Raw genomic sequence first — 25,144 nt, 5'->3', positions numbered from 1 at the left:
TGTAAATCCTTGAGGATAGGGGTAATATGGTCGTGTTTGCGTGTGTTTGTAATGAGTCTTGCAGTAGCATTTTGCAGAAGTTGAAGGGGTTCTTCTCTGCTCCCAGCACTCAGATTACTCCACGATGCCAGCAGACAGAGAGAGAGAAGAAGAAGGTGTGGATCACAGTCCCAGGGAAGTGGGGAATCATGGGGAGAAGGGAAGGAGTTCACCACTGACAGCTGGTGGTGGGGGGTAAATGCTGGAAGAGGTGGGGTGATGAGGTAATGAATGCTGGGGGAGATTGGATGATGACGGGGGTAAATACTTAGGTGAGTAAAAGATGGGGTAAGTATGAAGAGGGAATGAATGCAGGAGGAGTAAGAAAGAAGAGCTGAATTTTGGAGGCCTAATGGAGAGTTCAAGGTGAAAAAAGTGGAAATAGTGTGAGGATAAGATAACGTGTATGTGGTAGGGGATTTTTCCCCTTCAGAGTTGGCAATCCTAGTCATGAAGAGAGCAACCTCATTTATTCCCTAAATCTCTCAAGAGCAGTCAGATGTTGGCACGTATGTTTCATTGTCTTTACATTTTATTCTTAACAGAGAAACATGTTTAGGAAGTAAAATGTCCTAACTAACCTGATTTGACTTCAGTGGGGTCCGTTGTAATACTTCTTAGGTTGCTCATGCGCTGCCGAATATCAGGATTTTGGTCCATTAGCTCCATCGTGACTTGTTTCCATGGACAAGGCCATTGCAGATGATTATCATTGGGCCCAGAAACCAGATGGACATATATTGCCAGATTAAAAGGAGCGTCAATAGTACCATTTACATACAAAGCAATCTGAAAAGAATAGCCTTCATAAGAGAGATATGCTGGGCTGAAAACCTTTTCTCCAGCAGGGCTTGTATTGAGGAGATTGGTGAAGTTTCCGATGTGCCACACATGGTGAGGACACAGCGTTTCCGATAGGTTGATATCATCAATGGAGAACCCTCCATTTGAAACCCCAGCTCCTTTTACTGCTTCAAAGACAACTCTGAATTTCCGTGTCATATTTAAAGAAACGTGATAAAGTTGCCAATAATCCACAGGATCACCTGCAAAATAATATAAATGTACTTAATATGCAAATATTCATGAGCCCAGCTGCTGTGAAGGTTGAGCTTACCCATTACCGAGATTTAAAAAAATGATGGGGACTCAGGAAACCTCGCAGTGACATATACACATTTTTATGCTTGCACAGTTCAGATCTTGACCTATTTCCTCATTATCCTTCATATTGGTGCCTTCAGTAAAAGAAATGCCTTGTTGCTGAAAACAATGTGGTTAGGGAATGTTCAGCATTGCTCAGCAGTAATATTTTAAAACATAATTTTCTGACAACAATTTTCATGATGTTTTTATGAGGAGGTCTGTTAAAAATTGCTTTTCAACTATGTGCATAACTGGAAGCTTTCTCTGCACTCCTGGAAGTTATTGGTTACTCTTTTGGTTTTGTACTGCACTCCCGTCATCCTTTTGGTCCAAGCACATGATGGGACAATTTTCAAATATCCCACGTATTTATAAAATTCAAGGGCACCTTTAACATGCTTACTCTTAGAATAATTTTCAAAGAGAAACAAAGTGGGTAGTTTCTCTTTGAAAATTAGTATAAAGTAAACGTTCAAAGTGCCCATGAGCTTTGCACTCTCTTTTTTTGTGTGGGCAACCAAGGAGGATGATCATGAACATGTAACGTATGCTGACTAGTTTCCTTCTCCTACCTAAACAAATCTCCGAGAATGTCTCCATGCAGTATGACTAAAGGAACATTAGCTATGGAAACCTATGGAAACTTTTAACCAGACTGAATGAAAGTTTCAGACAGACCTGTTTGCCCAGGTAAATTACTGTGAAAATTGCGCTCCACGTTATTAGAAATCTAACTCGTAGCTTTACAATGACATGAGACATAGGTTAGTATGACCAAGAAGCCAGAAACTTCTTTATTGAAGTGATTCAGACAGAATAAAAAATTGAAGGTATTGAAACCTGCTACAAATTGGTTCCCCCAGACCAGGAGTAAGCAACATATTTGACACTAAAACCCCAAGGCTACATGACATATTCTCCAGGCTCCTTACCCTCTTCCCGCACCTCTTTCTCCCAACAGTGGTACTGTCCTCAATGAGCAAATATTTAATACTTGCTGGCCAAACAGCCAACAGCAAAAGCCAGAATGATGCTTCGGTGCATAGAAACATGAAGGCAGAAAAAGACTGTATGGCCTATCAAGTCTCCCCATCAAAGCTATGTGGAGAATGCAGGCATCAGTCCTCCTACCTCTCACATGCTAAGGGGCCGATGCAAGACAGTGTGCTCAGCCGAGCGCACTGTATAACCTGCAGTTGGACGTGGGTTGTATAAGTGCTAACTAATCCCCTTATGCAATAAGAGGTAGATTTAAAAAAAAAAGCGCGATCACGTACTTTTGTTGGCGCACCAGGCACAAACAAAAGTACACTGGATTTTATAAGATATGCGCGTAGCCGCGCGTATCTTATAAAATCCTGGATCGGCGCGCACAAGGCTCCCGATTTTGGGTAGCCGGTGCGCGCCGAGCCGCGCAGCCTGCCTTTATTCCCTCCGAGGCCGCTCCAAAATCGGAGCGGCCTCGGAGGGAACTTTCTTTCACCCTCCCTTCACCTTCTCCTCCCTTCCCCTACCTAACCCACCCCCCCGGCCCTATCTAAACCCCCCCTACCTTTATCCATGGATTTACGCCTCCTGGAGGGAGATGTAAATCCACGCACGCCAGCGGGCTGCTGGCGCGCCGAGACTCGACCCGGGGGCGGTTCCGGAGGGCGCGGCCACGCCCCCAGAACGCCCCGGGCCAAAACCACGCCCCTAAAACGCCCCCAAAACGCCGCGTCCCGCCTCCAAAATGCCGCGTCGTTCAGCCCCGCCCCGACACGCCCCCTTCAAAAAACCCCGGGACCTACGCACGTCCCGGGGTTCTGTGCGCGCCGGCGGCCTATGAAAAATAGGCGCGCCAGCGCGCAAGGCCCTGCTCACATAAATCCAGGCGGATTTACGCGAGCAGGGCTTTTAAAATCCGCCCGTAAGGGAATTAGCACGTCCAACGCGGAGTGAATCTAATAGCGCTCATCACATGCAAATGCATGTGAATGAGGCTATTAGGCATTCAATCGCAATGCAAAAAAAAAAAAATGTGCATCTAGGATGCACATTTAGCGATCAGAAATTAACACCTGCCTGAGCTGAGTGCTCTTAAAACTGCTTTTCTGTACTGCCTCCTACTTAATATTGCAATATTTAGCAGGAGGAAAAAAAACTAATTAAAGTTAAAATAAAAAGTAAAAAAAAAACAAAAACACCGGCAGTCGGGTGCAGGAAACAGATGCTCAACTGACAAGCATCTGTTTCCTGAACTCCCTGGCTGGCGGCTGTGTGTTGTTTAGGAAAACTGACGCCGATAAACTCAGCATTGGTTTTCCTAACCGGTGGACGGCTGACATTGATCAGGTTCTCGTTAGCAAGGAGGCGCCTGGGGCGTGCAAGCGACTCTAGTGCCTCTTTGCTAACGTGACCCCCTAATTTAAATATTGCATGGCGCCCCAGGGGAAGCGCCTAGGGACACATTAAAGCAGGTGCCCGCTTTCTGCACATATTTATTGCATTGGCTCCCAAGTAAGCACTCTACCATGTGAACTAATTCCACTGTCAAGCAAAGAGCTATCAATGAGGATGAAATTCAAACTCATGTGGGCAGAGCACAATGAATTAACAGTCCTTCAACTTTACCTCTTGGCCACCTCATCTTATACTTAGGGAAAGGAATAGCAGAAGAAAAGACGGTAATAAGTCACTGGTGAAACTTTATTTGGAATACTGTGTACACTTCTGAAGACCACATCTTCAAAAGGATATAAACTGGTTGTTGTTGGTCCAGAGGGTGGTTACTAAAATGGTCAGTGGTCTTCGTTCTAAATCATATGAGACAGACTTAAAGATTTAAACAAGTATAACCAAGAGGAAAGGCAGGATGAAGACATATGATAGAGACATTTTAATACTTCCAAGGTATCCATGCAGAGGAGGGGGGGCCTATTTCAAAGGAAGGAAGGCGATGGAATGAGGGTTCATAGGATAAAAGTGAAAGAGGTTAGACTAAGAAGTAATCTTTGGAAGTATTTCTTTACAGAGTGTTTGGTAGATACATAGAACAGCTTCCCCATAGAGGTGATGGAGACAAGGGCAGTATGTGATTTCAAGAAAATGTGGGATAAAGAAAGAAGATCTCAGAGGGAGTGATAGGGATCATAAAGCTGATCATAAATTTTGGGTAGATGGGCAGACTGGATGGACTGTAGATTTTTTTCCTGCCATCCAGTTTCTTTGTTTCTAAACATGTATACCCTAGAGGAAAGGCAAGATAGGGGAGATATGATAGACATTTAAATATCTCCAAGTTTTCCATGTAAAGAACGTGGGCCTCTTTCAATGGAAAGAAGGCTCTGGTGTAAGAGGTCATGGAATATAGATGAAAAGGGGTAGACTCAGGAGGAAGATATGGAAATATTTCCTTACAGGGAGGATAGTGGATGCATGGAGGCGGTAGAGGCAAGGAAGGTATTTGAATTCAAGAAATCATGGGATAATTGCAGTGGAACTTTGAGGGAGTGGCAGGATTGTAAAGCTGATTAGTTGGTGTGGATGGGCAGATTAGGCGGGCCATAATATTCTTTTTCTGCTGTCATGTTTCTATTGTTATGATTCGTCTGTCCTTAGACAGCGGTGGACCCCTGGGTTGTTTGTGAGCGATGCTCCGCCCACAGGGAGAAGCCCTGTGGGTGCTTGCCACAACAGGCGGGTACTCTCAATAGATCACACAGAGAGGTATAGTCTTTACTGTACTGCAAAAGTAGAATTGCGATGATGGTAGGCAGAGAGGAAACACCCGAAGGTGGAACAGCTGGTACCTTATATAGGCGAGGCTTGTGCCAGTACTGGCAGTGTCCGCCGAAGGGTGGAGAAGAGGGCACAAGCCAGGCGGATCCAGAGGAGCTGGAACCATGCCACAAAGGTAGGGTAGCATAGTTCTCACTCTTGCCCAAGATGATGTGGTCGGAATGATCCGTGTAGTCACTGAGAAAAGGCAGGAGAATGACCCCCCCCCCCTGAGGAGCAGGTAGTCAGTGTGACGAGAAGGCCCCCAAGGAGCGGGTACCTGAGTAAGTGAGGCGAAGTCCCAGTAGGAAGGAACTAGCAGGTAAAGTCCTTGCTAACTCATTTAGCCAAGGAATCCGTACGAGTATATATACCAGAGGCATCTGACGTCATGCGTTGGGGCCGCCCCGAGGTTCCCGCCATGACATTTTTAACTTTGGATTAGGCACACAAGCCTAAAGGCCCAAGGATACAAGATGGCCGTTGGGAGTGCCCACACCATCCCGGGCACACCAGGAACGCCACCACGGAGAAGCAGAGGACACCCTCTGTCCCAGGCTAGACGAGGATAGCAAAGAGAAGTAAGCATGAGAGGTCACACCGCCTGCGACCAACAACAGTACCTCCCTTTCAAGGGGCCTTCCCAGGGGATTTCGGCTTCTTAAGGTGTGCAAAGTAGAAGCAGTGAAGCATCCCTTTGTCTAGTATATTTGCTGCAGATTCCCAACTGTTTTCCTCCGGTCCATAACCCTCCCAGGAGATGAGGCACTCCCAGGTCTTTCCTCATTTATGGATGTCAAGGATGTCATCTACCTTGTATGCTTTGTCATCTTCAGCATCCACGGGTTGAGGATCAGGAGTCTTCCTGGAAAATTTGGAAAGGACCAGTGGTTTCAGAAGGGCAACGTGGAAGGCATAATGAATCGTCATTGACGATGGTAGTCTTAGGCTGTATATCAATGGTCCCAAACTTCGCAGGATGGGGAAGGGTCCAATATATCTTGGAGCAAACCCTGCAGAGGGTAGCTTGAGTTTGATGTATTTAGTGCTAAGCCACACTTTGTCTCTTTCCTTGAATTGCGGTGCTGCTTGATGATGTGCGTCATAGAATTTCTTTGCACGTTGTCCAGCTTTTTGTAAGAGCTCCTTAGTCTGGGTCCAAAGTTGATGTATTTCTTCTGCTGTGGCTTGAGCTGCTGGAAATGACCCAGATAATGGCAGTGGAAGTGGTGGAAGTGGTTGGCGAACGTACACTATCTGAAATGGCGAAGATCCGGTAGCAGAAGCAGGATGTGAATTCAGTGCAAACTCGGGCCATGGAAGCAGTTCTGCCCAATTACTCTGCCTGGAGTTAACGTAAGCTCTGAGAAATTGCTTAAGAGTTTTGTTCATTCTTTTGGTTTGCCCATTGGATTAAGGGTGATATGCTGAGGTTAAGTCCAGGGAGATAACGAACTTGCGGCATAAGGCTCTCCAAAATTTGGCAGTAAACTGTACCCTTTGGTCTGATATGATATGTTTCGGCATACCGTGTAGCCTGAAGATATGCAGCACAAATAACTTGGCCAGGTCAGGGGCAGATGGTAAATCTGGTAAGGCAACGAAATGCACCATCTTTGAAAATCTGTCCATTGTAACCCAAATGGTGTTGTTGCCACCTGAGGTAGGAAGGTCCACCACAAAGTCATTAGCGATGTATGTCCAAGGCATCTCAGGAATGGGTAATGGTTGCAGTAGGCCCCAGGGATGACCAGCAGGCGGTTTTTGTTGGGCTCAGGAGGTGCATGAGTTCATGTAGTTCAATCACACAATAAACCCACACACACCAACCTGTGTATTCCAGTACACCCCAATGTAAACAAACCAAACAAACGATGTACTGGTCTCTTATTAATGTAGCACTCTATCACCAAAAATACTTATGTAAGACCCTCTATTCACGAGCAGGAAATTATGTTGCAACTCGTTTATCATAGGGGTCTATATTACTTTAATTATCATTCCTCCGTCTATTTTGTTTAAATGTTTTGTAGTTTTTTAAAAAGGTTTTTTAAAAAGTTTTTTAAAAAACTACAAAACATTTAAACAAAATAGACGGAGGAATGATAATTAAAGTAATATAGACCCCTATGATAAACGAGTTGCAACATAATTTCCTGCTCGTGAATAGAGGGTCTTACATAAGTATTTTTGGTGATAGAGTGCTACATTAATAAGAGACCAGTACATCGTTTGTTTGGTTTGTTTTCATGTATTTCAAGACATCCTTACTCATAGAAGGCCACTAATAAAACCGTTGCAGGGTAGCGAGGGTACGAGCTTGGCCAGGGTGACCAGCCAACTTGGAATCATGGGCCCAATGTAACAATTTCTTCCGCAGCAACAATGGCACCACTGACTTGCCAGTGGGAACCGAGTGTGTGGCAGCCAGCATTATCTTCTTGGGGTCTATGATATGCCGTGGTTCATCCGGAACATCGTTGCTGACGAAAGAGTGGGAAAGGGCATCAGCCCGCACATTTTCCTCAGCTGGACGATACTTGAGGAGAAAGTTGAATCTGTTGAAAACAGAGACCATCTTGCTTGATGATGGATTAGCCGTTGAGCATGGCAGAGATACTCCAAATTTTTATTGTCCATATATACTGTTATTTGATGTTGCGCATCTTCTAAACATGGATGCCACTCCTCAAAAGCTAATTTGATGGCAAGTAATTCTTTGTCTCCAATGCCATAATTTCTTTCCTCCAAAGAGAAGCGGATTGAAAAGAATGAGCAGGGGTGCAGTACCAGATTGTCGCCATGCTGGCTTAGTACGGCTCCGATGCCAACGTTGGAAGCATCCACTTCCACAATGAAGGGTTTGTGAGGGTCAGGGTGTCATAGACATGGCTTCTGAAGAAAGGCTCTTTTGAGAACTTGAAAGGCCGAGATGGCCTCTGGAGACCAACATGAAGGGTTAGCCCCTTTTTTTGTCATGGAGGTGAGGGGGCACCGTTAATGTGGAGTAGTCCTTGATAAAGGTGCGGTAATAGTTAGTAAACCCCAGGAAGCGGTGTAAGGCTTTAATTCCAGTAGGTTGAGGCCAGTCTTGATTGCTCTTCATTTTCTGGGGGTCCATCTGAAAACCCTTACTGGAAACAATGTAGCCGAGGAAAGGAACTGATTCCTGGTGGAAGGAGTACTTTTCAAGTTTCGCATGGAAACTGTTCTCCCGCAGTCGCTGAAGGACAGTGGTTATATCCTTGTAATGGGTCTGTAGGTCTTGGGAAAAAATGAGGATATCATCCAGATAAACAACTACATTGTGATAAAGAAGGTCACATAGAATGTTGTTCATCATATTTTGAAAATCGGCTGGAGCATTACTTAAGCTGAAGGGCATAACCAAGTATTCAAAATGGCCATCGCGGGTATTAAAGGCCATTTTCCATTCATTGCCTTTGTGGATACGGACGAGGTTATAGGTACACCTTAGGTCTAATTTAGAAAAGATCTTTGCTCCCTGAAGCTGGTCAAATAGTTCAGAAATCAACGGTAGGGAATACCGATCTTTAATGGTAATTTCATTTAGGCCTCTATAATCAATGCAAGGAGGAAGGGAGCCATCCTTCTTTCCAACAAAAAAAGAACCCAGTTCCTGCTGGAGATTTGGAGGGTCTGATGAAACCTTTCTGCAGGTTCTCCTCGATGTATGCCGACATGGCCTTGGTTTCAGACAAGGAGAGTGGATATACTCTACCCCTGGGTGGTTCAGAGCCTGGCTTTAGATTGATAGCACAGTCAAATGACCTATGCGGAGGGAGAACGTCTGCAGCTTGCTTAGAAAACATGTCCTGAAATGAAGCATATTGTGGAGGTAATCCTGCAGGCGTGGAAGTAGTGGTCATGCATGGTAGAGGCATTATTTTTTTTTAAATCATCTGTCATGACACTCTGGACCCCATCGAGACAATTCCATGGTTGACCAGTTGAATTGGGGAGAGTGGTCCTGCAGCCAGGGTATGCCAAGCACGATAGGATGAATAGCCTTTTCTAACACCAGATAGGCTGCATAATGAGAGAGACCTCCCCAGGTAGCGGTTCTTCATGGATGGACAAGAGGAGCATGGGTGTAGGCACTGGTTTGGTAGGAAGCCAAAGTTGCTCTACTAACCTTTTGAGGATGAAATTTCCCCCTGCTCCAGAGTCAATCAGGGCTTGTGTAGCAAATTCAAGGGGTCCAGATTTAATGGAGACAGGAAGTGTTAGTGGAGGAGAAGGAGCAGTAAGACCTAGGAAGAGTCCTCCGGCAGATCCTAAGTCAGAGCATTTCCCAGACATATAAGGCAATTCTGTACTGCATGGCCAGTCTTCCCACAGTACATACATACATAGACCCATCTTCTTCTGAAAGCGTCTTTCCTTAGAGGTGAGGTGGCTGCGTCCTAACTGCATAGGTTCGTCCTCTTCTTCCGGAATAGGTGCAGTCTGGGTCAAAGGTGCTGGGGAGTTCCGTGACCGGTGGCCACCTATAGTTTGTTTCTTCATGGTTTTTAACTCAGCAGAGCATTCGCGAATGCGGTGATCAATCTGCCCCACCAGGTCCATTAGCGAGCTTAGAGACTCAGGTAATTCCAGACCGACCAGTTCGTCCTTAAGGCAGGAGTTAGTCCTCGTAAGAATATGGCCTTTAAGCATCCTGAGCCCCACAAGAGTTCAGCAGAGTCTTAAATTCAATTAGGTAATCCGGGAGTGGTTTATTTCCCTGCTGTAAGTTCAGGGCTGACCCAGCAATAGACTGGCGAGTAGGGTCATCGAACACGGACTTGAAGAGATCCAAAAACCCAGGCAAGTCATTCAGGATAGGATCATTGCATTCCCAAAGGGGTGAAGCCAAAGCCAGGGTTTTTCCATCCAGCAGGGATAGGATGTAAGTTGTCATGGTTATAGCTGTAGGGAAATAAGCTGGTTGCAAAGAAAAATGCATACAGCATTGGTTAAGAAAGCCCCTGCAAGACAAGGTCTCCCCTGTAAAGCACAAAGGGGCTGGCAAAGGAATTGTAGATCGTCCGGGTGCCACCAGGGTTAGTGTCATCTCATTGGAAGTAGAAGCTTACCGCTCTTTTGCTATCCTCACCTAGCCTGGGACAGAGGGTGTCCTCTGCTTCTCCATGGCGGCATTCCTGGTGCGCCTGGGATGGCGTGGATGCTCCCGGCAGCCGTCTTGTCTCCTTGGGCCTTTATGCATAAGTGATTAATACATTTTAAATAAAGATAAAGATATTGCTATAATTTTATTTGCACATACCAACTTCTGTTTAATACACTGAACTTGACCATGCCTATATACAAAAGTCAAACATAGGTGTACAATGTATGAAAGGCCAGACTGTGCCCCTAAAAAGTTAGTCGAAGCACATGAAGGACAATAGAATTGGGTGTGATTGATGGACCCATTCTGTGTTAATGGGTCATGGGTAGTGAGCTGAAAGGCCATTGTGATGTTTTTATTGCATGAAGGAAATATATACAGTATTTTGTAGATGGAAAGAAGCCAATACTAGAGTTCATGGAGGGGAGAGAATGCAGTGGGTCTGAGGAAAATAGGAAGGAGAGTGCTTCCCTGTATACGTGACATATCTATCTGTAAGCTACAAATGCGCATTCCAAATACTAATTATTAAAGTAGTTAGATGTATAGTGCAGGTATACACAGACACATAAGCTGGCACAGATTTCCAAATCCCAAATTCTCATATTCATTGAGTTTGAAGATAGGGTTGCTGTGCGGGTACATTGTACATTCAGTAAAATGGGGGCAGGGGGTGTAAAGTTAGGCATATTAGCAGCATGCTGTCTATGCATTTACTTTTTCAAAATGTGAGGAAACTGTTCCCAAACCTGTCCTGGGGACCCCACAGCCAGTCGGGTTTTCAGGATACCACAATGAATATGCAGGAGATAAATTTGCATATCATGGAGACCCAGTATCTGCAAATTTACCTCATTCATATTCATTGTGGATATCCTTTAAACCTGACTGGCTGTGGGGTCCCCAGGACAGGTTTGGGAATCCCTGATATAAGGTAAGTAATATGCGGAAGGCATCTTTTTTTCCTGCAAACAAGTTGGTGTGCCTTATGAAAGTATGCACTGAGTTCCTGGGGTCTGAAAATATACATATCTGCATGAGGCAGACTTATGATGGTTTATCTATTTTTCCCCTTTTTTCTTTTCTTTTCCTCTAGCCTTCAACTTGCATTTTTCATGGTTAATAAGAAAAAGCTGGCAGTTTGAGGAAAATGTCGCCAATATACTTTTGAGAAGGGGACGACTTATGTGGTTGAGGAATATTTGAAGTGATTAAAGTGGAGTATCAGAAAGAGACACAGTTGTACTAGAATGGGTAGATGCTTAGTGAACCACTACAGACATGATGGTTATTGAAAGTGTTCGAAGAAGTTGAAGAAATCATTAGAATACGCGATGCATATGTGAATTAAGAAGGAATTTTTTCATCAATTTCCCTGATGAAGCCCCCGGTTGTGAGGTGAAACGAGGCTCTCGTCGGGAGTTTAGGCAGTCAAGAACAGAAGAAACATACAGAGTACAGAAGTTGATTTAACTGCTATAAAATACATACGTGTTTCTCAACATATTCAGGAATATTGTTTTAATATGTGGTGGGGATTTCTTCTCTTGGTGAATTGATTTTATGATGTGTGTGTAGTGTGCTTGGTATGTGAGGTATAAGGTATGAATAGTGTGAATGGAGGATAATGCATAAAAGTACATGAGGGTAATGGGTGGTGCATTTTTATTAATAATTCACATGATTTATGGAATAATGTTAAAACTGCTTACATAGACAATGTATATAGATTGATGGTTTATAAGGTCTATTAATGGTCCGCATGTCATGTAAAAAAACTTTTTTAACATGTGTTGTTAACAATAAAGAAAAAGTAAATTACATAATATTTTCTTTAAACCTCTGGTTGTATTTATGCCATAAGCGAGTTTCAGAGGCTCTGCATGGTGTTTTTGCCTAAATAAGAAAAAAAGACATCCCGCTGGAAGGAAAAGGGTACATTGTGTTTGCTTGCCACAAATAAAATTTGTTAAACGAAAACCAACAAATCAAGCAGAAGGATACTAGGATACCTTCATCGGGTAAATTGGATTCTTTATAGGTCAGAGCTTCCCAAATCTGTCCTCGGGACTCCACAGCCAGTTGGGTTTACAGGATATCCATAATGAATATGCATGAGATAAATTTGCATATCATGGAGACTCCGTTCATTGTCGATATCTTGAAAATCCAACTGGCTGTGGGGTCCCCAGGACAAGTTGGGAAGCTTTGTTGTAGATTGTTATAACTTTATTGGACCAGAATAAGAATAATCCAAATCCAAAGACATAGCACATGAGCTTTTGAGACCACATAGCTCCTTTCTTCAGATGGGACTCAGTTCCACAAAAACAAATCCCATTTTCTCAACTTACTAGTAATGTCTACTAGAACTTGCATGGCTAGCAGATGTTTTAAACACAAGGTCTGAAGATCAACATGGCCCTTTCCACAGGCAAAAAACAATTGCCTGAGTGAAGGACCCTGGTAGCTTCAAAACCTTGCACTTTATTTCATTCGTTATTCTAATAAAGGTTTCAGAAGAAGCAGCAATAAGCTGCATATGTCTTGGCATAACAAGCAGAAATACTAGTAGATGAAAAAATCATTTATTGCATTACATACCTTGTACTGTTTCCACAAATTTTAAGGTACCATTGGGACTGGTCGGAGTGTACTCCTTAATCCAGATGTTCATCTTATCATTTGCATTGCCATTGTGGTAGTAATAAAATTGCAAGCACTGAAACCCCCTCTTAGGGTTTAATATTCTGCTTTCCAGTCTAGCCTTGTTCCCTGTGTTGCCTGTTCTAGTGCTAAAGTGCATAAAGTAGCCAGTATCTGTTGAAAAGACATAAGGGAATAACAAACATGTGTTTTTCTATTTTATTGCTTCAATTTAATCACAGTTGATTCAGGGATAAGTACATTTCTCATGATCCACTAGAGGCAAAATTCTACCATCCTTACAGTCTAACATTGTTAGAAAACTCTTATATTGTATTATTCAATTGTTTTTTATGAGGATGATTTTCAAAGACATTTGCCTGGTTACTAAGCAGTTACCCGGTTGAATTCCCCGCCTGAAAATTACCCTCCTTCTAACAGCCAAATATACATGCATTGTTTCCCAATGCATGTAAAGCATGCATGGGGATGGGGATATTATTTTGAAATCCCCATGCAGGTTTACCATGCATGCTTTGCACTTATTGCAAGGCAGGCACAAACACATCAAGTACCGCTGAATCCACAGTCTCCACGGGAGAGTTTCCCTTTGAAAAGTAGCTTTCGGGTCCACAGATACAAAGTACTTCAGACCTGCAAGCTCTTCAGGAAGTTTCAAAATTGTTCACATAATGTGTTTAGACAATAAAGAGAAACTAGAGGTGGAATCAAGTTCAGTTGACATTTAGGTTTCTGACATTAAAAATTACATATATTCAAATTTGAAAATATTCTTTTGAGTTCTGGACGTCAGTAAATAAGTACCCTAAAATTAGAAACTTGAAATCTGAAACCTGGATCACCTTATTACATTTTACAGTTACATTCTGATAAACCCTGTCTGTGGGAAGATCCCTGGATTTTTGACAGGGATTACTGCAATTGTGAATGATGCTTTTTTTTTTGTCATCTCTAGATATCTGGTGCCAATCTGCTACTTGAAGTGCCATCTTTCAACTGAATTAGAAGCTCAGGAACTCTATGCTAACATAACATTAGCATTCCTTCCTAAAACGCCATGAAATGTTTAAGTTTGGGATTTTGGCCAAATTAAAATACAAATAGTACATTCTGACTTCTTTCTATCTGTGGCAGAGTAAGCATGCCCTCCCAAGTGACTGACAGGAGACTATTTCCTGTGAACCACAAAATCAACAAGCTTCAGCTGTTAAAGGAATGAACACAGTAGGCAAGGAAAAAAGGTGCAGGTGAAGGGTGGGGAGTAGTACTGCACCCACATCCTGCTTTCCCATAAAACTTCCTTGATCAGAGAGCGCTAGGGCATATAAAAAGCCTCTGTGGAGCTGCCGCCCAAGGCCAGTTAAAGCCAAATCATTCTTTACAGGAAAGGCAAGATTTGTCCTTGCTTTAAGAAATAACATTCCTTGATAAAGTACCTTAGGTATACCTCAGGCAGACTCTCTTACTTTGGCAGCAGGAAGCTCTGCAAGACTCTTATAATTTGTTTAAATGTTTCCCCTATGTTTGAAAACCCATTGCTTCTGCTGTATTTAAGGCTTGAATTCCCTATGTTTGAGTCAAGTGCATGCCTTGGGATTAAATGCTTAAACCATCTGTAAACCATGCTACACAATGTCTGTAAGACCCCAACTAATAAAAAAAATAAATTCCATTCCCACAATGTGCAGCCTGTTCACTGTTCTGCTCCAATAACCGCAAACCTAGAGAAAAGTACAAATAGTTGTGCTTCTCGCCTTACTGGCCATATAAACTGGTAGCATACAAAGGGATAATCTACCATAAGGATCTGTGTGTGTATATATATATATATATATATTACCAGATCTAATCATACACCATTTTGTTAAAATACTTATTCAATAATCAACTATGAACAGTCCAATCAACATTATATTAAAAATGCTTAAAGTTTTTTTTTAATATATTATGAAGAGTTCAAATGAACAATACTTATCTTGCAATTGCTGTGAATAATCAGTGTGCTCCAAAATGTAGAAACATAGAGTTGAATCCTGCTATAGCAGATAACACCAGCAATTAAACTTCCTCTGGCTGATAGCTGGTGACTTGATATCAGGAATAATAGCTGATACTTTAAAATCCTCACCCAATGACCAGGTAGCTCAATGTCACTGCCTTGGCTGATAACTTAATGTTAATAACTGTATATTTCTAGCATTTCAGCATGTCTATGCCTGCTTCAGGGATATCTTCATTATTCAAAATCGCGCTCACTAGCTAAGAAGCAGAAAGTATATTTCTGTTTCAAGGCCAGGGGCCTGACTGATTGCATTTTTCACAGTTTTGCCTTCTAATAAACGCTTGCTTCTTATACCCTTGGATATGTCTCTTAAGCTTGTCAGTCCTTTGGCACCCTCATAGTATCCCATCTGTTACTCCAGCTATGAGAAAAGGCTAACACTCTCACTCTAATAGTATGAAAAATATAGCTCTGATGAGAAACTGCATCATCTTTTGAGACAGTGTTTCCACATGGGTTTGCTCTGTATATACCATGACAAGAACGAACCTCGCTTGTAAACCAGGGCATGCTGGTATGATCTCGGTCTCCCAAATCTACTGCTAATGCTCTTCGTAATACTTGCATATTGCCAAAGACCGTCCTTCTGGAAGTCATAGGTTGTAATATGTACCAACAAATTATCAAGGTGCGCTTGAAAGTTCTTTTTAATCAAGCCAGGGATTCCTAATACAATTTGGACTCTCTCTTCTGTGCATGTATTGTATCTCCTAACAATGGTCTATGCTCTTACTAAAGTCAGTTTTGGTACTTTTGTAGCACACTGTATTTCATGAACTCCAAAAGAAAACACTGAACAGATAAGTAGTTGCCATAAACATAAAAAGAAAGAAAGAAAGATCTCTTACTGTTGCAGCTCCCCATGTTGGTAAAGTCAGAGCTTGGCCCAGCTGGAGCCTGAGTGACGTGCTGCCAGTCATCAGTATCTTCTGAATTTTGAACCATGCCACAGATGCTGTTTAACTCAAAACTGCACCTGTCCATGAAGCTTAGGGAAGAAGCTGCAAAAGAAAGAAGTTAAGAGAAGCTCCTTTTGAATGCTCAGTGGTTTTGGCTCCTGATTTTTGTGAGAAAAAAAACTGAAGATTCTTTGTGTGATAAACATAGTTAGGGATGGTGAATTGTTTTGAAAAATGGAAACTGTTGTGTTTGAAATCTCAAGTTGTAGCATGAGACCGTGATTGTCAGATGACATGTATTTGAAATGGGTGCTTGCTGCTCTTAGCAAGAGCCAATGAACTTGGAATTTGTTTCTGTATCAGGATGTTATCATCTAAGTACAGAACCTCATTTCTAGAAGGTACATGAAGCATAATATAGGATGTATAAGTGAATTATAGCAATTTCTGGTAAACCAAGAGTTGTAGTCAGAAAAAAATGACAATGCTTAAATCTACACAAAACGCTGTCAGTCAACAGAACCCCTAAAATGCTGATCTCTATACACAGATGATTTGTGTTAGTCCCCAAGGGCTGAGACCAGAAAGATGTATGTGAAGATATCTGAAGAGTGAAGGAAAGGTCAACTGCTTTACAAAATAAGATCAAGCTCATAAGCTTCAGAGAACAGGCAGCAAGAAGAAAGCAGCCAGCAGAGGGTAAGTAAAAGTCAGTCAAGGTTCAACATTCCCTTGCTTTTTTGCTGTTCTGATGATTGAACCAAAACTGAAGGTCTGAGGAGGGAAAGAGCTGTGGTTGCTAAGGTGATACCAAGGGGATAGAGAGGCGAAGACAAACATACAGGGTAACAATCACTGAGTTTAGAAAATGCAGAGTGTGATGTTCAAACGATTGCCTCACTAGTTGTGGTAGCCATTTGGATTGTTGTAGGGCTTGGTTGTAAATCACAGGAAGAGGCCTGTGTGTTGGATTAAGTACGGAGTTTGTAAAAACTATAGAGGAAGACAACAATGCCTGGAGAGGCCCACCAGCAGAGGAGGCAGCCATCACTATAACATACTTTAAATATGCTTGGGATAGATATATAGAAACATAGAAATAACGGCAGAAAAGGACCAAATGGTCCATCCAGCCTGCCCAGTAAGCTTATGGTAATATGTGCTGCGCCTTGTAGATTACCCCATGCTTATCAGTTTCCCACACCGTAAAAGTCAAGGCCTTCGTTGGTTGCTGTTTGAATCCAGTTTCCCGTTATGCCTTGCCGTTGAAGCAGAAAGCAATGTTTGAGTTCCATCAACAGTATCAAGGCTTATTGGTTAAAGGTAGTGACTGCGGCATCAGCAAATTACTCCATGCACTCTTTTCTTCATGAAGGGCAGTGATAGGAGCAGAGTTGAGAAGTTGGGTAACCAACTGGTTAGGGGAAGGGTGAAACTGCTGTTGGTTTAAGTAAAGGAATGCATATGTTTATCTACTGAAATTGGTAGAGAACCAGAAAGAAAACCAATTGAAAGACCATTTGGTTTATCCTGGCTGCCATCATCTACTGTGGTACTATGAATAATAAAGTACATAACAGCAACAGTATAACAACAACAGACTCATTTAAAATAAACAAAACCATAATCCTGGTGGACTGCATTTTGTTATGATATGATAGAAACCATCAAAAGAGAAGCATGCAAAGGAGAAGTGCTATTATAATCCATGGTTATTAACAGAGGCAATTTGCTAATGGATTGTTCTGTATTTTTGTTTTGAGTATGCTCCGGTTTTTTGGGGTCATTGTGGGATTATAGACTGGGAGGAGTGTTTTAACATGCCGTCCTAGTAGATCCAGCCCCATGCACAGGGAGGTTATGCCATATAATTCATCTGGATTTTTCCTAGAATGGGAGTATGCTCCAAATTATTAATGCAGTAACTACCATGGTTTTGTATCAGCACAATGATGATGAACTCAGTTAGTGAGAGCAATGCCTGAGTTAGATAATAAAATGCATCAGATTCAACTTTACCTCTTCACAGTGTGTGTCTCGTTCAGGATTAGATCAGTTTATGATCATCTGCCTCTTGCTGGCAAGCATTGTGTGTGGTGTTAAGTGTGTGATATGAATAAACAAGACAGATGGACTTGACTAGAGGGTTCCATATTTTATTTGACATGCATAAGAGCATGGAGTGCAATGAGGCTGGTGACAGAAGAACACCTCTGAGAGAGCCTGTAAGCTTTATGGAAGACAGGGTGGTGCAGGTTACGCTATCAATGAGGGTACTACAATGTACCAGATGTAAATTGAAGGGTGCCAGCTGCAGGATCAATCAGAAATAGAATACTAGAATTGTTGCAAGAGGATCTTTGCTCAGTTTGAGTTCGATCTGTGATTGCACAGTAGGTAGGCACAAATAAGCAAATGAGGTGGACAAAGTTGTTCTTATCTACTGACATCTTCTATGTTTCTATGGCAATACCTTGAAGAGATTTGCTTAAATGTATGTGGTAGCTCATGCATGCTAAATACCCTTGGAGCCATAGTTCCTAGCTACTTATGGTATATACTTACTACAGTTGTATAGCCGATTCAGCTTTTGGAGATCATAGTTACTAAAATCCATTCGCTGCCCAATCACATCAATCAGTTCAGGAATACGAGTAACTATAGTTGAATCAGTGCCATTTCTGAATGCTGTTTTACTGTAGTGCATCACTGAAGAGTAGTCATAAGGAACATTTAGAAAGCTTGATTGTTTGTCATTGTATTTATTAAAATTGTTTTCTTTGCCTGCAAAGAAGAACATTGATTATATATACCTATACATCCCATTAATCAAAGCTCATATTATAGGGTTTTTTTGTATTCACACAGTTTTATTGAAATTGCATGAATTTTTGTATACATAATATTAACACGTTAGGGAGAATACTATGACTATTTTATGCAACATAGCTTATCTAATGATGCAACAAAAAAAGTTGCAATTAGAGCACCTGGAATGTACAAAATGATCTTCAGGTTTCCAAATGTTCTGAAAATGTATGGGTCTATTATATACAGAATTTTGGCTGCAACTAAAGAGATGCAAGTGTGAGGGACCTTGGTGGGTAAACTCACTCCCAGAGAGTATCCAGAAGAGAGGAGTCCAATTGTAGCTGAACACTACAAAGAAGACAAAGCAGTTGAAGCTGATATCTGGTTGGTGAACAGAGATGGATGGAACTGTGAAATGCTCAGGACATATTTGTGAGAACTGTAAACATTTATTGGTGCCTGTGGGACAGCTTGTAAATAACTTCCTGTACATAAGACAGGCCAGTTTTGTAATCACAGATTTGGAAATACCTGCCATTATTTCAGGTCTTGACTTAAGGAAACTGCCATAGAGGGGAGTGGTCACCCTGAACTTTAAGTGCCTTCTCCCATGATCTACTACACTAATTGATCAACCACACTTTTAAAAGATCCCTAAGACCATTCAGGACTTTTTCCCAATCACCAGTTAAAAGGATGAGTTTTAAGGCTGGGGAAAACAATTCTGAAACTCCACAGGCCGCTTGCAGGCCCTTGGATGCTTCATATACCCATTGCAGAGTTTCCCTTCGAAAATCCAGTGCCACGGGGGATTCTTTACCTAGAATACTTTGCAGGCACATAATATTTGGGTAAAATCTATAGATTACAAAGGGCATGTACTTTACACAATAGCCATCCCTACCATGCCCCTTTTCACTGCAAGTAAGTGCATATATTATGACCAGCATATGTACTTTTACCCTCATATGGGGGTGGGGAGGAGAAGGTAACTTTCAATTTCTTGTTACAGACGGAAATATCTTCTGTAATCGCAACAGATTTCCAAATGATGATTTGAAATAAAAGCTCACATTGAATATTCAATATATCCTTAATTGTTCACCAAACCCCTGTCCAAAATGTCCTTTTATTGTTACAGCCAATATAACATTTGTGAAAATGCTCCTGTCTCTGTGTGGCAAAAGAACATTTATTATCTTCCTGAGTATTGAGCTTGAAGAATAAAGGAACCTGAAAGAATATTATTCATAGAAACATTTTGGCATTAAAAGACCATGATGGCCTATATAATCTGCCCATTCATACCAACTATTCAGCTTTTTAATCCCTTCCACTCCCTCAAAGATCCCAACGCGCCGTCCCTACGTGCCGCCCTCCGACCCCCCCCCCCCTGCAGCGCGACAGACCAATCAAAGAGCAGAGGGGGACATTTAAAATTACCTGCTCCTCAGGCGCCGCTCCTTCCAGCTCCAAGCCGCCACCGCTACTGAATCAAAGAGGGGAGGCCTGCGCGATCGGCGCCCAGACCCGCTGGGGTAAGGCCTTTCAGATCCCCTTGCCCCCGGCGAACCCAGATGCCGAACACACCGCTGACTCAACGCGCCGTCCCTACGTGCGGACCTCCGACCCCCCCGGCAGCGCGACCGACCAATCAAAGAGCAGAGGGGGACATTTAAAATTACCTGCTCCTCAGGCGCCATGCGCCGGCATTGCAAGCCGAAGGAGCGCGACAAAGGGGCAGGCCCCTTTGTGCGCCCCTTCGTGCAGCCACTGAGATAAAGAAGAAGATAGAATTCTAAATCACTACACTCCGCCAGCTAAGCCACTCCAACTGAGCCACCTCGCACTAAGACAGCACTAAGTGAAGCCTTCTCGCTTCTAAGTCAGCACTCACCACTTCAAACTACTGCAGAAGACCCGAGGCAAGTCCGTGTGAGGCCTGCGCAACCGGCGCCGAGACCAGCCAAGATCTCTACATTCGTACCCAGCCCACCTCGGGAACTCTCAAACTAATCCCTGCCTCCTACCTGCTCCTCACTCCTCAAACAACTAATAGGACATAATTCCTAATCCTGCATTTCAACATAGGACTATACAGCAAGAACAAGCCCAAACACCTCCTATCAAAATCTTTCTTCTCATCAAAAATTCTTATGGAGCACATCCTCAGCTTCTAAAATCTTAACTTCATCCAGCTCTCAACTTGCAACTGCACTGATCGCTTATATCATGCTTACTGACAACTTCCATCTAGAAATTTCTACACTAGCATCTTGTTAACATCCTGCCGCACTCTGAATACCAACCAATTGTTCTATTTGAACCTCATTCAACTACAACACACCTTCATACCTCATCCCAACCTCATACTTCAATCGTCCAATTCTTACTCCAAACCAAAGGTACCTACCCTTACACAATTCAACTCTACAAGACCTACTTGCATGACCATCACAATAGTTCTCTTCTTCTTTAACTTACATCACATACTATCTTCCAGACAAGGTGAACTCTAAAATTCCTTGAGAAGTTATCCGTCAACACCATCATGGCTCCCCCCGCTGTGAACAACCAGACGAGAAACAGCCATCTGATTAAAATCCCACTTCTGAAACATGCCAGAAACCTACTGTACCTCACCTTCTTCTTGATAAATGCCCAATCTCTGACTAAGAAACTCATGATTATTTCAGACCTGATCCAAGCAAAGAATCCCAACTTCATCGCCATAACAGAAACTTGGCTCAAAGACACCGATACTGTACTTACAAATCAGCTAACCAACAATGATTACAACATATTCTCCATCCCACGAAAATCCCGCAGAGGAAGAGGACTACTCCTCCTTATAAAAAAACATTTCTCTATGAAGCTGATCCCTCACAACCTTCCTAAGAAATTCGAAATTGCTATACTCGACTCTGAATTCCTACAAATATGTCTTGTATATTGCCCACCCAAACTTCTCGACAATGAGATCTCCCCACTACTAGAATTTTTAATAACTAACATCAACACAAAAAAACCATCCATAATACTTGGCGACTTCAACCTTCATACTGATGCCTTACCTAGATCTCAAAACTGCCAAACCTTACTCGACATGCTTTCCAGCCTAAATCTGATCCAACTTGTAAACAACCCCACTCACAAAGCAGGTCATACGCTGGATCTGATATTCACCAACCAATACCTCTTCGACACTACATTATCTATTAAACCTGTCCCCTGGTCGGATCATTATCTAATTAAATGCTGTGCACAAATCAATACCAACAAAATGACAAGAACTAATAAACCACAATCATTCAAATACAGACCCCCCCCCCCTTCCAACTCAACTCACTCAAACAAGAATTGGGGAAACAACTTATGAATCTTGACCTATCCAATATACATAACGCCACTCAATCTTGGTTCCACCTTACAAAACAAACTGCAAACAACATAAATCCCGAGAAAACGAAACTGATAAAACAAAACAGAACAAAAAACAACCCATGGTTTAATTCTCGCCTCAGAACTCTGAAATCCAATCTCAGAAAGTTGGAAAAAGAATGGCGCAAATCCAAATGCCAATCAAACCTTCAAAGATACCGCACACAACTTGCCAACTATAAGAAAGCGATTCTGAATGCCAAACGTGAACACTATAGACTAAAGATAAAAAACTCCACAAATAAATCAAACTCCCTCTTCAACATTGTAAAAAACCTAATAGAAAATAACAACAAAATCAGCCCAACTATCGATGCTAATAACCTATGCCAAGACCTCGCAAATTTCTTTAAGAACAAAATAAACAAGATAACTGAATCCTTCAACATCCCTTCTACTGACGAAGTACCTTATGATCCACCTACGATAACAACATGGTCAAAATTCGAACCAATTTCAAATATTGAAATAGAAAAGATGCTTCAAAAAATAAACCCTGCTCGACATGACCTCGATACTATCCCAACCCGAGTATTAAAAGAAATAGCACATATCATTGCACCAACTTTAGCTGCAATTATAAACAAATCACTTGAAGAGGGTCATATACCAGCCATTCTGAAAACTGCAACAATCACTCCCATTTCAAAAAAAAAGAACCAAGACCGAAAAGATCTGAATAATTATCGTCCTATCTCCAACCTTCCCTTACTTGCCAAGTTGACTGAAAAAGCAGCTTTGAATCAACTCAACGAACACCTAGAGATATTCTTCACCCCACACAACACGGTTTCAGAAAGAACCGTAGCACTGAAACCCTACTGATCAATTTATCTAACAAAATAATAAGAGGCTTTGACAACAAACTAACAGGTCGATACAGTTATGCCACGTTAGAAAGAGTGCGGCAGTGCCAGGCGCACCCTCGTTCCCCGCACGCACAGTTCTCTTCACCTACCGCTCGATACTCTCTTCAAATTGTATGCAAATGCATGCTGCGGCTGCGAAGCGTTAGGCAAGCGTTAGGCCCGCGCAACCCATTTTACTGTATAGAGCGCCTATACAGTATCCTGGGTGCGCGGGCCTAACACTTCACGGCCACGCTGGTATCTGTCATTTCAAATGACATTTGAAATGACAGGTACCAGGAAGTGGACAGTTATGTTCTCCGATGCTCGGCAAACTTTCCCCCAGCCCCCGCTCACCTGCCCTGGCCGCGTCCGGTCTCCAGTGCAGCCCCAGTCCTGTCCCCTCCTCCCGAAGCAAAAAAAACAAAACCGAAAAAGTAGCAAGAGAGCGAGAGGAGAGAAGGGCAATCCTAGGCTCGGGCCTCCTCTCCTCTCCTCCCGAAGCAGGGCGCGAAAAGCAGCCTTGCTCCGGGAGGAGGGGGTGGGGGGCAGTTTAAAGCGACGAAGCGACTTACTTTTGCAGCCCCCCCTGCTCCGGACATCGGTGACGACCGCGGCTTCAGCCTCCAGCTGTCAGACAGACGCATCGCACGTGGGAAAGCGGCCCCTATGCATGCAATTGGCTGCTCAAGACGTGATGTCTTGAGCAGCCAATTGCACGCATAGGGGCCGCTTTCCCACGTGCGATGCGTCTGTCTGACAGCTGGAGGCAGGAACCGCGGGTCGTCGCCAATGTCCGGAGGGGGGGGGGGGGCTGCGGCGCAAGGAGAGAAGACACAACTTACTCCAGCCAGCCCCCACTTCGGCAGCTCCCCTTCGGCAGCCCCCCTACGGCGGAGACAGCAGTGTAAAGCGAGACGGTCCTTCGGCGGAGACGGCACTGTAAAGCGAGACAAACCGCTGCGCAAGGAGAGGAGGAGAGAGAAGATGCAACTTACTCCAGCCAGCCCTCCTCCAGACAGCGGCTCCTCTGCCGGCGAAGATAGACGCCCGAACGGGTAGGCCCCTCGTGCAATTTGACCTCAAGGCGTGACGTCGCATGTCGTGATGCCAAACGTCGTGACGTCACGCCTTGAGGTCAAATTGCACGAGGGGTCTACCCGTTCGGGCGTCTATCTTCGCCGGCAGCTGGGAAGCAGAGAAGCCGCTGTCCGGAGGAGGGCTGGCTGGAGTAAGTTGCGTCTTCTTTCTCCTCGTGCCGCGGTCTGTCTCGCTTTACAGTGCCGTCTCCGCTGAAGATCCGCCGTGGTCCGTCTCGCTTTACACTGCCGTCTCCGCCGAAGGGGGGCTGCCAAAGTGGGGCCGCATTGGATTTTTTTTTTTTCGCTTTGTTTTTGCTTCGGGAGGAGGGAGAGGACTGGGGCTACCCTGGAGACTGGCACCCATGGACGCGACCAGGGCAGGTGAGCGGGGGCTGGGGGAAAGTTTTCCGCTTACCCTTACTCCTGCCTCTAACGCAGGGGTAGGGGTAGGCGGTAAACTAACAGGTTAAATGCGCGGCAAATCGGCAGGGAAAAAAGCGATAGTCGGAGCGCGCGTCACAGTATCGGAGGGAATAGCTAATTCGTTCATTTACACATCATTTACATGCTGCGTGCGGGAAAGGTTATGGGTCGGTTTCAAGAAGCGCTAAGGACGCGTGAAACTGGAGACTGTATCGCAGGATCGCCTTACGCGTCCCAATTGTGCGCCCACAGCGAGTTAATCTCCAACCGCACCTTACAGTATCGAGCTGTAAGTCACTTATTAATTCTACTTGATCTCTCTGCGGCCTTTGACACTGTAGGCCACAAAAAACTAATTTCAAGTCTTGCCAACATAGGACTATCTGGAAAAACACTAGACTGGTTCACTTCATTCTTAAAAGACAGGTTCTTCAAAGTCACCTTTAATAACATATCATCTGATCCCTGTCCCCTCAAAACCGGGGTACCACAAGGATCCGCCCTCTCAGCCACCCTCTTCAATATATACCTACTCCCACTCTGTCATTTCATTTCTAATCTAGGCATCACTTTCTTTTTGTATGCCGATGATATTCAATTACTCATCCCAATAACATCTACCATCGAAGATGCTGCCTCACAGTAAACCACCTCAACTCTATCAGAAAATTCCTGAACCAACTAAAGTTATGCCTCAATATGAACAAAACTGAATGCATCTTCATAAAAAGAAACAACACAGAGCATACATCCCAAATGCCTTCCTTGCAAATCGATAACATTAATATCCAACTGAAGAACCCAGTAAAAGACCTCGGTATCTGGATAGACAA

General features: G+C 43.3%; 1 protein-coding gene across 1 annotated transcript in view; it reads right to left on the bottom strand.

The window, feature by feature from the left end:
• The window catches only part of MEP1B (meprin A subunit beta), a 117,958-nt gene that overhangs the window by 44,689 nt on the left and 48,125 nt on the right, over nt 1-25,144 (bottom strand). The window contains exons 7-10 of the mRNA XM_029587181.1: nt 18,272-18,490; nt 15,656-15,808; nt 12,683-12,898; nt 621-1,085 (exon numbers count right to left, since the gene is read on the bottom strand). Coding sequence (XP_029443041.1) covers nt 621-1,085; nt 12,683-12,898; nt 15,656-15,808; nt 18,272-18,490 — 1,053 coding nt within the window. The remainder of the gene's footprint in view (nt 1-620; nt 1,086-12,682; nt 12,899-15,655; nt 15,809-18,271; nt 18,491-25,144) is intronic.

The sequence above is a fragment of the Rhinatrema bivittatum genome, chromosome 2 (assembly GCF_901001135.1).
Source record: "Rhinatrema bivittatum chromosome 2, aRhiBiv1.1, whole genome shotgun sequence".
Taxonomy (NCBI): Eukaryota; Metazoa; Chordata; class Amphibia; order Gymnophiona; family Rhinatrematidae; genus Rhinatrema; species Rhinatrema bivittatum.
Note: the sequence above shows the minus strand (reverse complement) of the source record. Positions and strands in the feature narration are given on the sequence as shown.